General features: G+C 39.9%; 1 protein-coding gene across 6 annotated transcripts in view; it reads left to right on the forward strand.

The window, feature by feature from the left end:
* Window positions 1–14,203, forward strand: part of SEPTIN11 (septin 11) — an 87,383-nt gene extending 73,180 nt beyond the window's left edge. Inside the window, exons 8-11 of one of the 6 annotated variants that reach the window (XM_054591833.1) lie at window positions 3,525–3,657; window positions 5,221–5,408; window positions 11,144–11,211; window positions 13,155–14,203. In XM_054591833.1, the coding sequence (XP_054447808.1) occupies window positions 3,525–3,657; window positions 5,221–5,408; window positions 11,144–11,168 (346 nt within the window). In that variant the 3' untranslated portion in view covers window positions 11,169–11,211; window positions 13,155–14,203. Of the gene's footprint in view, window positions 1–3,524; window positions 3,658–5,220; window positions 5,409–8,895; window positions 12,775–13,154 lie in introns of those variants that run through there. The other 5 variants (XM_054591835.1, XM_054591846.1, XM_054591838.1 and 2 more) reach the window with 5 other exon arrangements.
* Window positions 14,204–16,378: the final 2,175 nt, after the last annotated feature.

The raw sequence follows: 16,378 nt of genomic DNA on the forward strand, positions 1-16,378 counted from the left end.
GATAAGCCATCTTTTGCCTTTGGCAATTCTGACCCAAAATAATGGTGACGAAGAGTTTTTTGGAAGCTAACAATATCAAATTCATGAATTACTTTGTTGTTTTATAATCAACACACTTCTGTATCTTTGTGGCTATATATCTTAAATTTCAAGTCCAAATATTGCTATTACTATTAGCCAACATTAACATTGGCCAAACTTGTTTTAGTCTCATAAAATAATGTGAAAGCTAAATATACCTCTGGAAACTCAAAACACAGGATTCTTCATTAACAGATAGTGTTGACACTCCTTTTTTTCTTCTCTTTTACTATAGTTTAATGATTATGCTATGACCGTTGTCCCATTTATTTTTCTCCCCTCTATTCCTCTCCACCCTTCTCCCCAACTCCCACCAGCATTCCCCCCTTAGTTCATGTCCATGGGTCGTACATATAAATTCTTTGGCTTCTCTGTTTCCTGTACTCTTCTTAACCTCCCCCTGTGTATTTTGTACCTACCATTTATGTTTCTTTATGCTTCTTATTCTCCTGTACTCTTTCTCCCATTCTCCCCCTTCCCCATTCCTGCTGATAACCCTACTTGTGATCTCCATTACTGTGATTCTGTTCCTGTTTTAGTTCTTTGCTGTTTGTTTTTTGTTTTTTAGGTTCTCAGTTGTTGATACTTTTTGAGTTTGTTGTGATTTCTCTGTTCATAGTTTTGATCTTCTTTTTCTTAGTTAAGTCCCTTTAACATTTCGTATAAGGGTGTGGTGATGATGAACTCCTTTAACTTTACTATATCTGGGAAGCACTTTATCTGTCCTTCCATTCTAAGTGATAGCTTTGCTGGATAGAGTAATCTCAGATATAAGTCCTTGCCTTTCATGACTTCGAATACTTCTTTCCAAACCCTTCTTGCCTGCAAGGTTTCTTTTGAGAAATCAGCTGGTAGGCTTCTGGGAACTCCTTTGTAGGTAACTGTCTCCTTTCCTCTTGCTGCTTTTAAGATTCCCTCCTTATCTTTAATCTTGGATAATGTAATTATGATGTGTCTTGGTGTGTACTTCCTTGGGTCCTTCTTCTTTGGGACTCTCTGAGCTTCCTGGACTTCCTGGAAGTCTATTTCCTTCACCAGGTTGAGGAAGTTCTCCTTCATTATATTTTCAAATAAGTTTTCAATTTCTTCCTCTTCCTCTTCTCCTTCTGGCGTCCCCATGATTCAGATGGAATGTTTAAAGTTGTCCCGGAGGTTCCTAAGCCTCTCCTCATTTTTTTGAATTCTTGTTCCTTCATTCTGTTCTGGTTGAATGTTTATTTCTTCCTTTTGCTCCATATCATTCATTTGAGTCCTGGTTTCCTTCCCTTCACTGTTGGTTCCCTGTATATTTTTCTGTATTTCACTTTGCATAGCCTTCACTTTTTCTTCTATTTTGCAACCATACTCAGCCATTTCTGTGAGCATCATGATTACCAGTGTTTTGAACTGTGCCCCTGATAGATTAGCTATCTCTTCACCTCTTAGTTGTATTTTTTCTGGAGCTTTGATCTGTTCTTTCATTTGGGCCATATTTCTTTGTCTCAGCATGCCTGTTACGTTGGAAGGGGTGGAGCCCTAGGTACTTGCCGGGGTGGGGCAACCCCCATCCCTGTGTTGTGGCACTGTCTGTGGGGGTCGAGGGGAGGGGTCAGAGAGGGAACAGTGCCACTTGCTTGGCTCTCCTCCAGCTTTCAGTCACTTTCCTTGCTACCTACTGGCAAATTGGGCCTTTCTGGTACTGATTCCTAGAGGGGTGAGCTTGTGTACGTTCTAGGACCCCATAAACTCTTCTCTGAGGCTGGGAGTTTCTCCTACTGCTGCAATCCCTATAGGTTTTTACAGCCAGAGGTTTTGAGGCTTTATTTTCCCGTGCTGGAATCCTGGGTTGAGTGGTCTTTATTGCTCCACAGTTGTTCCTCCTAGTTTATCTGCAGGCAGATGTAGGACTGCCCGGTCCACCAGCTTCTGCCTCGCTGGCCCAGTGCTCCAGCCGCCACCTTGCCACCTGTCCTTTCTGCCCGAGCTGCCTGTCTCCACCCCTCCCACCAGCCTGGATGAATGTTTCTTCTTTAACTTCGTGGTTGTCAGAATTCCATACAGTTCAATTTTCTTGCAATTCTGGTTATTTTTTGTTTTTAAATTTGTTGTTGTTCTTTTGGTTGTGTGAGGAGGCAAAGTGTATCTACCTACACCTCCATCTTGGCCGGGAGTCTCAGTGTTGATACTCTTGAGAGCAGGACAACTTACTTCTAATCAGCCAATAAAAGCATTAATTGTAGAAGTAGAAACAGTCCTAATTAAGACATTTTCTAATTGTTTAGTTTTTTGTATGTCTGTATGCACGGGCACTCCCACCACCTGAATGTCCCTTTTTTTTTTTCTCTAAAGGCCAAGTGTGAATGCTGGGGGTGGCTGTTTACAGTGCCTGGGGTCATCCAGAGGTGCTATCCAGTTTGGAGTCAGCACTTTGGATGAATTTGGCCCATTGATAAAGGCGGATAATCCGACAGGCTTGTGTTACTGGAACAACTCTTGTTTTAGGGGAACTGCAAGGGAGAAATAGCAATAGCACCTTATAAAAATGTCAGCAATTGTTTCCGTCCATATGGGCATGGGTGTGTGTTTTCTTAAGTTGTGTTACCAAAGGTGATATTTCTGTAAATATGTTTGTTCTGATTTAGAGATAAAGCTGAGTTGTGGCATTCAATGTAAAATATTGGACTCTAAATTCTTTAGACAGTCAGGAGGAGAATAGGGTTTAAAATGAAAATAAAACCGCTCCCTGCTCTATTTATAAGTGGTAATACGTTAAAAGTAGCAATGTTGTGTAATATCTTTAGATATACAATGGTGTCTTTGGATGGTTCATTGAGTCTATTTTTCTAAACTGGAGACTGGAGGGAGAGAGTGGGGAGAGGGCAATACTTGTTAAGTACTGAATGCTTCGGACACTTTGCCCCATTTAATTCCCATAATCATATCCCTGGGAGGTGAGTGCTGTTTTATCCACATCTTACACAGGAAGCATTGAGGATTATAGGCTGTGCCCTCATCCAGATCAGTCAATACGTCATTGTGCCCAGAATCCAAACCTTGATCTTCCTGGCTCTAGTACCTCTACATTTCTCACCCCACACTATACTACCTCCATCCTCTAAATTCTTAATCATATCTTTGATGTCTACCCCATGTGCTCATCTGGACGATACCAGCGAGCTCAGCCCAGGCTCTTCCCTGTGTGAATATGTGTAGAATAAGACGTGGCCAGTAAGAGACAGCCCGTTAGTGCTGCACTGTGCTTATTGATTCCTCTCTGGCTCTTGATGCACTTGTCTTTTTGATCACCACGTAACTAACAAGAAGATGGTGCCATTTTATGTGTCTTTAATGTGGTAAGTGGCAGCCGTATCTATTTTTTGGTAAAGAGTAGGTAGAAAGTCTTTGAACCGAAATTTCATATGCAGTTTCAATGACACTCGTCCTTCTCTGTGATCTTTGAATAGCCTTCAGGAGACATATGAAGCAAAAAGGAACGAATTTCTGGGAGAACTTCAGAAGAAAGAAGAAGAAATGAGACAAATGTTTGTTATGAGAGTGAAGGAGAAAGAAGCTGAACTTAAAGAGGCAGAGAAAGAGGTAGGCCATCTTATCTGTCCTTTATCTAGGGAGAGAAATAAGCAAGGTGTTTTATTAATATTTCACCTTTTATGAGACTTCATGCTGTTCTAAGTACCTTCTACATACATTTTATCAAATGCATGGCATACTAGTCTGGCAAGAAAAGCAGGTCAGATATTCTTATCCCCCCTTTTACAGATGATAAAACTGAGAGTCACAAAGGTGAAGCAGTTTATGCAATATATACCTAGGTAGCAGCAAAAGTGAAACTAAAACAAGATCTTAGGTCTCCGGACCTGGTCCCATTTTCTTTGTACCTCTGAATTTCCTCAGTATGTGAATCTGACATATGAGATTTGAGGTTCTGGAACTATTATTAGTATGTTAGTCTATCAGCCAAGTGACTCAGAGAGCTAAACAGTGGGTGGCCCTTCAGCACTGACAGGTGATGGTCTCTGTATGCCGCGGCTGTGCTCATGTTCCCTCCTTGTCGGTCTGCGTGCTCTAATCCAGTATCCCTTTGATTCCATCTCATTCCCAAAGGCCAGGCCAAATTAACTGCTTCCTAGAAGTTCACATGGATTTCTGCTGTAACATTCATCCCATTGAGAGAGAGTGCGTGTAATAGGTTCGCCTCTGATCATAATGAATATTGCGAGTGCTTGGCCTATAGCTCAATGTATTTACAAATGAAATTGTCTAAATAATTTTCTCACCATCCCTTTTTAATTTATCTTCATAAAGATGAATGAAAGTTAGAGGTAATTTAAATAGAAAGCGATCAACACAGTTTTGTTGCAGAGAAAGGAAAATTGAGCTTTATTTGCCCTTGGCTTTAAGTACTAAGTGGATGCTGGGTAAAAATCTAGAATTACTTAGTAAGAATATTTTTGTTACTCCCTTCCTTCTAATTTCTGTTTCTGCATTGTGATAATACTTGAAATTCAATTTGTTGAGGGCCAGAAATTTCTCAACATATTCGTCTGTATATGTCTCTAAATAAATGCATACTATGCATTACATAAAGAACTCTTAGCACTGGGGTAAATTTCTTTTTAAAAGCATGGATAATTTTTATTTTCTTTTTTATGCTTTTTACAATGAAATGTATTTTATTTTCAGAAAAGATGTGCAAGGATTCCCTCTCTGGCTGGTGTGGCTCATTGGATTGAGGGTTGACCTATGAACCAAAAGGTTGCTGGTTCGATTCCCCAGCAGAGCCCTTACCTGGGCTGCAGGCTAGGTCCCCAGTTGGGATGTCCAAGAGGCAACGTCACATGTTGATGTTTCTCTCCCTCCCTCCCCTCTCTCTAAAAATTAAATAAGTAAATAAATAAAGAAAGAAAAGGCATGCAGGGATTCTCTTTAGCTCCATGGGGTCCAGGTATCAAAGAGAATAGGGCTCCAAGGGATGCTTTTCCCACCTCAGCTTAACTCTTCCTGGAGCACCAGGCGCTGCTCATTCCTGCAGTTAAAGCACGTGCAGCACCATAATGCAGGTGTGGTTTTGAACAGCTCCAAATAACCTTATACTAATAAACTTTTCATTCACCATGCTTGTCCTCTTTTTTTTCTCTCCAGCTCCATGAGAAGTTTGACCTCCTAAAGCGGACACACCAAGAAGAGAAGAAGAAAGTGGAAGACAAGAAGAAGGAGCTGGAGGAGGAGGTGAACAATTTCCAGAAGAAGAAAGCAGCAGCTCAGTTACTACAGACCCAGGCCCAGCAGTCTGGGGCTCAGCAAACCAAGAAAGACAAAGATAAGAAAAAGTAAGCAGGTGTCACCCCCTGTACTGGGGCCTCTAACAATTTGTTCCTCTTGCATGTCTCTACTTTTCCCATTTGCAGACTGGAAACCGGTCTATTACCAGAAAGATAAAAGCAAGTATTTTCTCTACAGCGCAGGGAAGACGATAAAAGGTTTTTAAAGTATTTCTAAAGGGTACACAAACATTAATTTATAAAACTTGACCACGTGGTCAAGCAGTCAGGACTGGAGTAACCTTTTGTCTCCAGTAGCATCTTCTGCACCAACACTGACTTCTGGGAAGATGGTTTATTTCTCTGCACTACTATCTGGAGGCAATCCTCATGACTCCCGGTAAAGAGCGCCCTAAAATTATGATTGTTAAAATTATTTTTCTATTCTGCATTGTAAGGCTTGATAAACCAGTTGTTGTTCCCCAGATGAAAGATTTGGAAGAACTGCTAGTGGCTACTAGTTTTCCTCTAAATTCAGCAAGATGATGAACTGTTTTATTGTGAAAATGGGGTCACAGTCCCATCCAATTACAAGACCCCCAACAACCCTCAAGACACACCTATAACAACACACAAAAAACATGTTTAAATATGGCTTTGATTTAATGTGCCAAAGGGTCAAAATCTGTTCTTGTGTTGGCCATTCCCTGTGATACTCCGATGACAGCTGCTTGATTCCAGTGGGAGATTTTGGGCCTTCCTTGACCTTCCCTGGTGATTTGAAGCTGTATGTCAATCACCTTAAAGACTAGAGAGTGCAGTTTTATAACATTTGCCATTGACAGGAAGCACAGTGATTAGTAAGGTACCTTGAGGAAAGCTGTGTGCGGCCGGACGGCGAGCCTGCAGACGCTGCCCTCCTTGGTCTGGGCAGGGCTCCAGGCAGTACGGCAACTCAGAATGTGCCGGGCTCCCTGCTCTTTGTCTGAGGTTTTAACATTCTAGGGGAAAAGCTGACAAAAGTAAACAATAAAAATGTTGGTACTCAAGCAGGCAAAGGCAGGTGTAAAAAAATATGTGTAGAAGATAGGGTTGAGTCTCTACAGTAATTGAGACCCATCGTCAGGATTGTTCACTTAGTCTTGGTGAACAAGCAGGCTTGCCCTTGAGGAATCTGGTTACACTGCCTGTGTTAGGAATCAAAGTGCATGGCTATGGTGACACACGGAGAGTTTTAAATTACACTTTACAAACTTTACAAGCTCTGAGACAGCAGAAAGTATGTCAAGAGAGCCAAGGAGCAGGCATGTTTTCTAAGCAATAGAAAGTAGTTGGTATAGGTGAGGTGTCGTTTTAATGGGGTTGCTACAGAGCCAAGTGATGAAAAGACTCCAAGTGCTGAAAATTTAGTTGCGCTAGTAAGTTCTGAGAGTAACAATTGCTTAGTTTATAATCCAGTTCAAGGAACCACTTTGTAGCTACCACATTGGAAGAGCGTCGGTCACTCATGGTGACATTCCCCATGCAGGGATTCAGAGGGTGCAGCACCTCTTGCAGCGAAGACAAACTTAAAGCCATCTGGCATCTTACCCTTGTTGATCCAAACTAACCCAAGATAAAAATAGGTATGGGGGTGCGTGCGTGCGTGTGTGTGTGTGTGTGTGTGTGTACACATCTGTGGCATGAATGAAACAGAAAAAGCTGCTGGCTCACAGCTTAGGAAGCCCAACGTAAGTTTTTCTTATCCTGAAGCACTAACATACATAAAGGTATATTTTAGAACTAAAAATGTTTATAAAAGACCAGCAATGTTCTAAGGATATTTCATTTATACTGGATGTGCCTTTAAGCAATAAAAATGCCAAGAGCTGATCAGCAGTGTGCCTCCATTGACAAAATGTATCTAGTAACAGAGTTGCCAGTGTAGAGAGGTGTTTCCTTGCCCAGTTGAACATTTTGGGTTATTTTCTTCCTGACCTTGGACCTTAGCAATATATAATGCTTTTCAAGTTATGTGAAGTATGTGTGAGTTCTATTTTAACCTTATTTATATGTTCTCATTTATTAATAGAATTAGACTTAATTCGGTGTACAATAGTCACCAGGTTTTGTGCCTGGCAATGGCATGTATTTTTTAGTAACTTCTAAGTTCTTTTCCACATTTTACCATTTGAACAGTAAAATCAACTGCCAGTTGGAGTCCTGAAGTGTAAAAGTAAAATAAGACAAAAGAAAAAAAAAAAACAAAAAAGCACCACTCCTCTTCCTGCCAGTGGAGAGTTTTGGTTAGAGAGGACCACAGAAAGACAGTAACCAGGGTAACCAGGCAGCACTTTGAAAATAAACGGGAGAGTCCTTCCTCCTCAGGAGACGCTGGAGTCACCATACATGCCACTTAGGAGCTGGCTTTGTTCTAGGGAGAAAACACAAAAAGAGATGCTTATTTATCCACCGGCTATGTTTCCACCTCAGAGCCTAACTTAGTTTTTCTAATAGTTCTGAATTCTGTGTTTTCTATTTTAATGACATGCTCCCTTTTTAACATAGGTAAGGCTTTATACTTCTCCTTGACCTGTAGTGGCATGAGATCATATAACATTTCCTAAGATTACAGACAAAGTAGAACTAACCCTGGCACTGCCATTAGCTGGACCCCACCTCCTGCCATCTCTGGCCACCAAGTCACTTTCCTTGTTTGCGGCTACACCACAGTGGTGGGACTGCCCGTGGGTAAGTTGTTTGGTGGATAGTGTTCATTTTTTCTGAAAACTTTGCACCGTTGCCAGCTGTCATTTGCTGGTTAAGATACATTCATCCCAAAAGAGAGTTTTAAAATCCATCCTTTTAAAATTGTACATGGCATCTGGTAACTAGAGTTTAAACAATCATCCACTCATCTTTTTTGTTGTTTTTAATTGATTCTTGAGAAGGAGTGAAGTTGCATGTTTTGGACTTGCCTAGTTAGATGTGCGGATCTGGGATTGGCACTGCTCTGAACCTGAAAGAGGGGACGGCTCCTAGCAGCGCTGTAGCTGTGACCGCGGGATGATTGTCCCTTTGTTTTCTTCCCTAGTAGATTAATAGCATGTCCTCCGTCCACCGAATTCCAACCCCCAAGTTAATTGTTCAAAGTCATTTATGGCATACTTATTCTTATTCCAGCAGCTCAGAAATGGAAGATGCAATTCCTATTCAATACAGATGTGATGCCCAAATCTAACTAATCAATAATGGTTTGGTTATTGGAGAAAATGAAAAAATCAAACAGTAAATCCTTTCCACTAGAACATGTAGTAGTTTCAAGAAGTCACTTGTGAATTCGAAATGATGTGCAAATGGAAACTAACCACGTGTTCTTTAATTCAATATTAAAATGTTGCTTTTGCTTGTCAAGTAGAATAGCTTACTCAAGTTTTTGGTTTTAATTTCTGTCAATTCCATAATCATTGCATGAGCATTCACCATCACCGAATGCTGGTGCTGGCGCTCCTAATTTTCCTTTCTTTTTTTATTTATTATTATTTCTAACTTTTTTGTTTTGTTTTTTAACTTGCAGTGCAAGCTTCACATAAAGCCTGGCAAGCCAAGGATGGTCCCGCATTCACCTGCTTTTGCAGTAATATTGTATCTCTGCCATCTGTGTCCTTTTTTTTTTTTTTTTTTTTTTTTACCTTTCCCCAGACACCAATAACAAGGGAATAACAGCAAAAGCTCTATGCAGCTGAACTTTGTTTCTGGGAAGTAAATGATTTGCCTTTCATGCCTGTTCTGAGTGGCAGCAGGAAGCATGCCTGTTACTTGTATGTTGCTTTGGACTGAGGGAAGGAGGGTAAATTGCTACATGTACGTCTGACAGGAAAACTCACCACCTCAGCAGCTGAACTATAAACCTGAACAGCCATGACAACTTATTTTTCTTAATTATTCATCTCCATGATGGCAAAAGTCCTGAACTCACTCTGTTTCTTCTCCTTACCTACCCCAAACCCAAGATAGTTTTGCACGTAGGCAGACAAGTGGGTAAGCTTCATATGACTTTTAAACTTGCATGGATTGCTCATTATTATAATAACATTATTTGGTCTGAGTTGTGAGTCTGTTCAGACTGACTCTCTGCTTATGGCTTTAAAAATGTGTCTGAACCCCTCTCTCTCAAATTCTGGCCAAGTTGAACTGTAATGAAACTATGATACCTGTGAGAGGATCGAGGTTGCACTGATAAATGCGAACAGTCAGTTTCATAATCAGCAGTCTCGAAAGTTAGGTAATACAACATTGCTTAGTAGAGAATTCTAGGAAGGATGATGGGCTTTCCAAACTACTTACTACTTACAATTAGCAAGCTTTTACCAACACACCAAAGTTCACTCCTGGTGGGCTGAGAGGGAGGACCCAATGACTGATGCCAGGATATTGGTACTTCCGATAACACTCTTCAATAATCACGAGAATAAAATTTTCAGGAATCCTTCAAAAACTGTGTTGTAAATTGTGTATCATCTGTAGTGCAAATTTGAGGGGACTTTGTCAATTTCAGGTAGAAGTGGGAAGGAACGTAACACAAACCCATGTCAAAGAAAGGAGAAATTCAACTTCACATCCAGCTTCCTTGCAGCGTCCTTTCGATATTTGGCAAAAAAAAAAAAAAAAAAAAATAATAATAGAACAGCTGGTCTTTCAAATCCAGTTGTTGGGAAGGAATTTCGTCACCTTTCTCCGTACAACCAGCTTACCTCCTCTTTATGTCCATGGCCCATCACCCCAAATTTGTATGGAAAAGGGCACATGTCATCTCTTTTTTCTCCTGTTCCTTTGTAAGGCTTATCCTTTCATCTTGATTTCCCCCCTCTAATAAAAAGATCCTCCTCGTTTTCCCTTTACCTCTATAGTCTCCCATTTCTTACTTGAAAGAATAACACTTTTCATCAACCTGACACTTTATTTAGTTCTACAGTTTCCTTCTGGACGTATTTTACTCCTACATAAAGTAAATAGGATAAAGTAAATAGGATAGAATACATTGTCCCTCCCTTGACACACACCCTTTTTTTTTTTTTTTAATTAAGTCTTTAGTCGATTCCAATAAAAATATTTTTTCCTTCTCTCGGTCCTCAAACTTACTCTTAGGACAAAGAAGGAATGGTCTTCCATGAACTGATTTAGGTTTAATTGGGTAAAGTAAGAAATCAGTTTCATAAAAGCCAAAACTAAGCTGGGTCAGAAACTGCAAACTAGGAGCAGCAACAGTGGTATAGAGACACATTTGACAGGAACTGGGCCAAGGTTTTTATTTTTCCTTTCGTCTTTTTAATGATCCTAGTGCGATGCTAGCTGTGGAGCAGCCAAATATTAGATGGCATGCTGGTTCTAACCGTGGGCTGAGTTTGCTCATATGCTTGCACCACACAAAAGCTTGAGTACTTGTGTTGTGTGCTTGTTCCAACCGCTGCTTGTGTGAGCATTTTTGTGCTTTGTAATAGAAAATACACATCTAAATTCTAAAAATGCATCAATTTAAAATCACTTTTAAGGTATCACTAAAACCTCTTTAAAGTGAGCCTAGCTGTGAAAGGCATCCAGCTGACTTTGATTCCAAGATTACCAATTCATCTTTTTCCATTAAACTTCACAGTAAAAAAATCATACGGAGAATCAGGGAGTAAAAAGTCAAAAGAAATAGACTACAGAGCTTTCTATTGTAATGCGTTGCTTCTGAACTTTTTTCTCCCCCTGCTCCTGGCCCTGTTTAGTTTGTTATTGCTGTCCTTCTCTTCTTTCTTCTGTCTCTGTGCCTTTTTTCACAGTAGTCCTTGGCTCTGCACGGAATAAATGATACCCTCAAATCTAATTGGATGTGCTTTCGCCTTTGCATGTAAGTACGGTAGTAAGAAACCTTTGAGATTTTTCTGACTTTAAAATTAGAGAAACATATGGGATAGATGGATTTTTTTTTTTTTTTTTGAGTGGGGCAGGGAGGTAATGGTTTGAGTAGCTTTTGGTTTAAAGAGAAAAACTAAATATATTTAAAATGGCCACATTTATACATTTATATCCTTTTCACAAGAAACATAAATTCAGTATTTCCTTGATACCAATGTGGAAGTCAGAAATGACTAGTCCCAGTCTGTGTTAAACACAGTATTGTTGGGTGTCACTGGATGTTACAGAGGCTCCTTGGTTCTGACTATGTAAATAAAGCTAGAATGAGAAACTACTACCTGCCACTGAAGAAAATCAAGAGGAAAAAATGTTGATGTTAGGCTGCCACTGTGAATGCTTCATTTTTTGTCATCTTGCTTTAGTGGCCTTGGCCTTGTGCTAACTGCTGGCAGTGATCCCCTCTTTTTTTAAGGCCAGACAGCTCTAATTGGCCTCTCCTCACATCTTTTGTTCAACCATTGTGGCCAACTTTTTGCTTCTCCTGGACTTAAAATGTGTGTAACAGTTGTACGTGCAGAAGGATGTGATGGAGAAACATTTATGATAATTTATTAGAAGTTCAGAGATTACATTTTCCAGCTCGAGCTCTTTATGAATGGGTCAAGGTTTTGTCCAGAAAGGGCATCTCAACCAGGGGAACATTTGACATAAAGCTGGGCACAGGTTACTTACCTTCCTTCTCTGCTTTGTAATCTCACCAGCAATAAAAATTAACTTATTCTTCCTATCTTGTGCACCTCAAACAAATCGACTTGGTTTCCTCACTTTCTTGACATATCCGTAAGTGTCTCACATACAAACTGTTTAATCAGGTTTTTCAGCTGTTACCAACCCATGTCCTACTGTCTCTGTGTGGTCCTACCAAAACTGTCCATTCAGACCCCTTCGCTTTCCCATTCGCAAGTGTTTGAAATTGTCAAGTCTTGGTTCCATTGACGGAATACATATGTGATGACTCTTTAGTGGAAATTATGACCTACAAAGTCTAGATTGTATGTAGGTATGAAGGGAATTTTTTAATAAATTGAAAATTAAGCTGTGAACAGCATTAGAACTTTGTCTATTTCTTAATTTTAAAATATGCTGATATGCCTTAAACTGTAGTTGTAGATCATTGTCATTTTGCTGTTTGAAAATAACCAATGTGTTTCTAAAACTGTTGTGTAATCTACTTTGTGTTAATGCAAAATTGTCATATATGTAAACTGCATGTTAGACTTGTCTTTTTTTAAAAAACTAAAATAATTGTATTGATGTGAAGCATATCATTTTTTTCAAGTATGAAAGTGTCACTTAGCAAACATGCTCACTAATTTGGTGTCTGTTAAGGTAGGAGAGTGGTGGACAGGTAACCTATGCATAATTCACTAGTGCCAAGACATAAGTGGGGGAAAATATATTTTTACCCAAACATTGTGTGCCCTTTTGTGAGTTCTTTTAGTCACTGTTTGATATGCATATGTACCCATGCTAATTATATTGGATAAAAAAAAAATAGGGAAGAGTCTCATGCTTTCTTGCCTTGTCTGGTGGACTTCAAATGCTACCATTTGGGCTGCACCAATTTCTCCTCTGGTGTCCTGTACTTCATATACCATCTCCGCCACCCTTCTCCCCCATTCCCATCCCCTTCTGTCCTGATTAGTGACCCTGGTGTCCCACTGCCCCTAGGCCCAGCTGAGTCCTCCTCTTCTTCCCCTACCTTTGCTGCCAGCGCTGCTGCTGCTGCTGCTGCTGCTCAAACCCATGCTCAGAGGAAGTCATCCCTTTAACTGACACGCTGCTGTTCTTTCACAGTTCGTTAGACAGAAGCTCTGTATTTTAAGCCTTGGAGAATTAAATTGAATCTGAACCTTTCTTTTTTCTCTTCTGTAGCTTCTTCTTTATGTAACCATCCTGTTGACAAGCCCTACTCTCTCCTAATGGACATAGAGCATTAGAAGAGCAGGAGCTGTCTGTTCACACGTGTTGGGGAAGAGTTACCTCATTTCCACCATCGCCTCCTTTTCTTTTAAAGTCTGGCTCAAATATTTCACTGCTGTTTGTATTTGTCAATGTCTGTTTACAAACCACTGCCCACAGTGGTTACTAAAGTGACTTGTTACTACCAAAAACAGTTACACTAAAAAGGAAATTGAGTGAAACAGAGAACTGGGGCCAAGACCCAAGGTAGCCATGTGTTGGAATCCTCTTGCTTAGCTGTCATGTTCTTGAAGCTGCTATCCAAGAGCTCACAGACTGAAGACAGCATGTGCCCTAACTGGAGGTGGCGACCACCTTCAGGGTTCACACACTTGATCTCATGTTAACTCCAGACCTCTCTGCCCCATGAATGACATTCTGAACCACCCCATCAGGACCCGCAACCATCAATCAGGTCATAAAATCTGGGCAACATTTTCCTTCCTTTTGTTAGTTTTATGGGTTGTTTTGGAGTTTGGGGTCTTTTTTAAAAATATTTTGGTATTGCATGAACAGAGATGGCTGCATTTTTTTTTTTTTTTGACATGTTCTATTGATACAATGTTTTTATTTTTCAGCTGACCATCTGCCTCTTGAGAGAGAGAAGTGGGCATCCTTCCTTTAAATTCAGGAACCACTGTTGTTTTATGGCTCTTTCTGTTACCTGCATCCCTCACATAAGTTGTTTTGGGTTTGGGATTCTGCTCTTTTTTTTTGGGGGGGGGGGGTGCTTCCAGTTAGCCAATTCTGTTTATGTATTGGTTATTAAAATTTAGTTTTGGTATCAAAATTAAGCCAGTTTTAAGCTCAAGGCAAAATTTGAGTAAACTCAAGAATTCTGTTTAAAGTGTCCTCATCTCAAGACACATCAACAAAAAACACCTTTACTGTTAACTGAGGTTTTGACTCACAAATCTTAATCATGTTTAAAATGTGCCAGTACTGGGTAGATGACTTTTCTGCCTCTGGGATTCAATTTATATTTAAAGGTACCTTGAAATAACTTTCTGGTCCATCCCTGCCTTTTTATTTATTGTGAAGCTCTGCTTTGCCTTGTGTCTAGAGTTGTGTTTTGGACCATGGGAAATGAACCCTGAACAAGTATCTACCCTGTCCCAGACAACAGCGTCATTAACAGGGGCTCTGACCTACACTGTCTTCTCAGAATTACCCAGGTGGCTATGTCTGTTAAAAAAAAAAAAAAATCTGCAGGGACTTACTTAACATATACCCATATATACACACACACAGCTCTCGCTCTGCCAGTTGAGTCTGATTTCCAATGCTAACCCACTTGTGATAGTCTAGATTACTTTGTTAGCAGTCACCTTTTAGGGGCAGTTTTTACAGTCAAGGGACAATTTTGAAATTTATTTCTATTTTAGAGCACAAACATACATTTGAAGTTACCTTTTAATATTGTCTACAGTCTGCTTGTTTCCATCCTTTTTTTCAGTCCCTGAAATATATTAAGTAGAGAACAAAAACACTCTTGGTGGCATGAGCTGCATGTGATGAAGATCGTTTGGAGTGTTCCCTCTAAGGATGGTAACATAGGCTTCTGTGGAAAGGTGAAATGAAGGAACAGTCCCTGCCTCTTGAATCATTTAATTCTTGGAAAATTTAAAGCAACCAGATGAGCATGCTGGCAAGAGGCTTTCTTTCCTTAGATTAAATGATGAAATTATGGGTAAAGAGTCATCCTCTCCAGTATAATCTGTAAAGGATAGAAATCTGCCAGTGCACTGGTTGGAGGGTGTGGATGGGTGGGTACCCGCTCCTTAACTGATGCCAGAACATGACAAATTAACATACCACTTACATATTAAAACTATTGTGTGTGAAACCACTGTAACTACTAAGTACAAAAATTGTTCCTTATTTTAAACATTTTAATAGCTTTACCCAAGAACCCATTTTAAAAACAAATTCTGCATCAGGTTGTAGACATTTTTTGAACAATATTTAAAAGTCAAATTAGGATTATTTTAAATAGAGAAATGTCTATTGTTCCTATTCCCTTTTTAGTCTCCAGGTTAAAGGAAGTATAACAGTAATAATCTTAATGAGAGTGGGGGAGCAAGCTCTAGTAACTAAGTTGGCCTGTTTAGTTACCTAGGGAAAGCTGATCACGGACACACCACTGGTCAAAGTCATTGCCGTCTCTGTTGATTTGGCATTTTACTTCAACAGGTTCCTTTTCTCAAGTGCTAATAACTGGTAGGTTTTCAGGTTCCAAAACCATCCAGGACTAATCATCATCATCAATAAGTAATCACTTATCCGAATGTAGGCTGTGGAAAAGTAAAGTAAGGATAATTGAGCCACCTGAACCTATTTCCATTGGTATCAGGCAATAGGCTTTTCATTTTCCACTCAATCTCTTAAAAAATATTACTTGATTTCAGATAGACACTCCACCTTATTGCTACACGTGTAGTCTAGATGGTCTCCTTGAGACGGCCACAATACTCGTATAAAAGGGATCTGATTTTCTGAATCAGTATGTGCTGAGGTGAGGCAAATAAAATTAGCTCATTTTCCTAATATGGTTGGCCAAACTTTTCCCCATCAACTGTACCTATTAAGTGAAATTTCCTTCTTGATTATTTGAGGTCCCCTCCCCTACACTGTTGGCCCAATTTATGGGTAAACAGTTTCAATATCTGAAAAACGACATTTCTACACAAAAACTTTGAGCTTTGCAGATGACTGTCATCTTTCCACCTTGGAGACTGCAGCGGGGTGTGGCTCGCTTTGAATATCCTTGTACTTGAATTCTTTTCGAGACCACGGTATTTAGTTCATGTGGTTGGTACCATCTGACTTTGAGAACAATCTCTAGCAGGCACTGGGACCTTTGGCTGGTGAAGGGATAGAATGTGTTAATTTGAAGACTAATTATGAGTCTAGGTATCCATTCCCCTCCCATTCTAACAAGTAGCTGTATATGAGGTCTTTTACTTGTCAGTACATCCAGATGAGGCACAAATGATTTCACATCTGGCTCAAAATCAGTTACACACTTGCTGTGCTGTAAATTGAATATTCTTCCAGTTCATTGTGAAAATTTTCCCTTCAAAATTACAGCACCTTGGTAGATCAGAGGAGGCTAGAGGCTATTATATAATAGTTTG

The sequence above is a fragment of the Pteronotus mesoamericanus genome, unplaced genomic scaffold (genome assembly GCF_021234165.1).
Source record: "Pteronotus mesoamericanus isolate MK-2021 breed Mesoamerican mustached bat unplaced genomic scaffold, CSHL_Meso_final contig_130, whole genome shotgun sequence".
Lineage (NCBI taxonomy): Eukaryota > Metazoa > Chordata > Mammalia > Chiroptera > Mormoopidae > Pteronotus > Pteronotus mesoamericanus.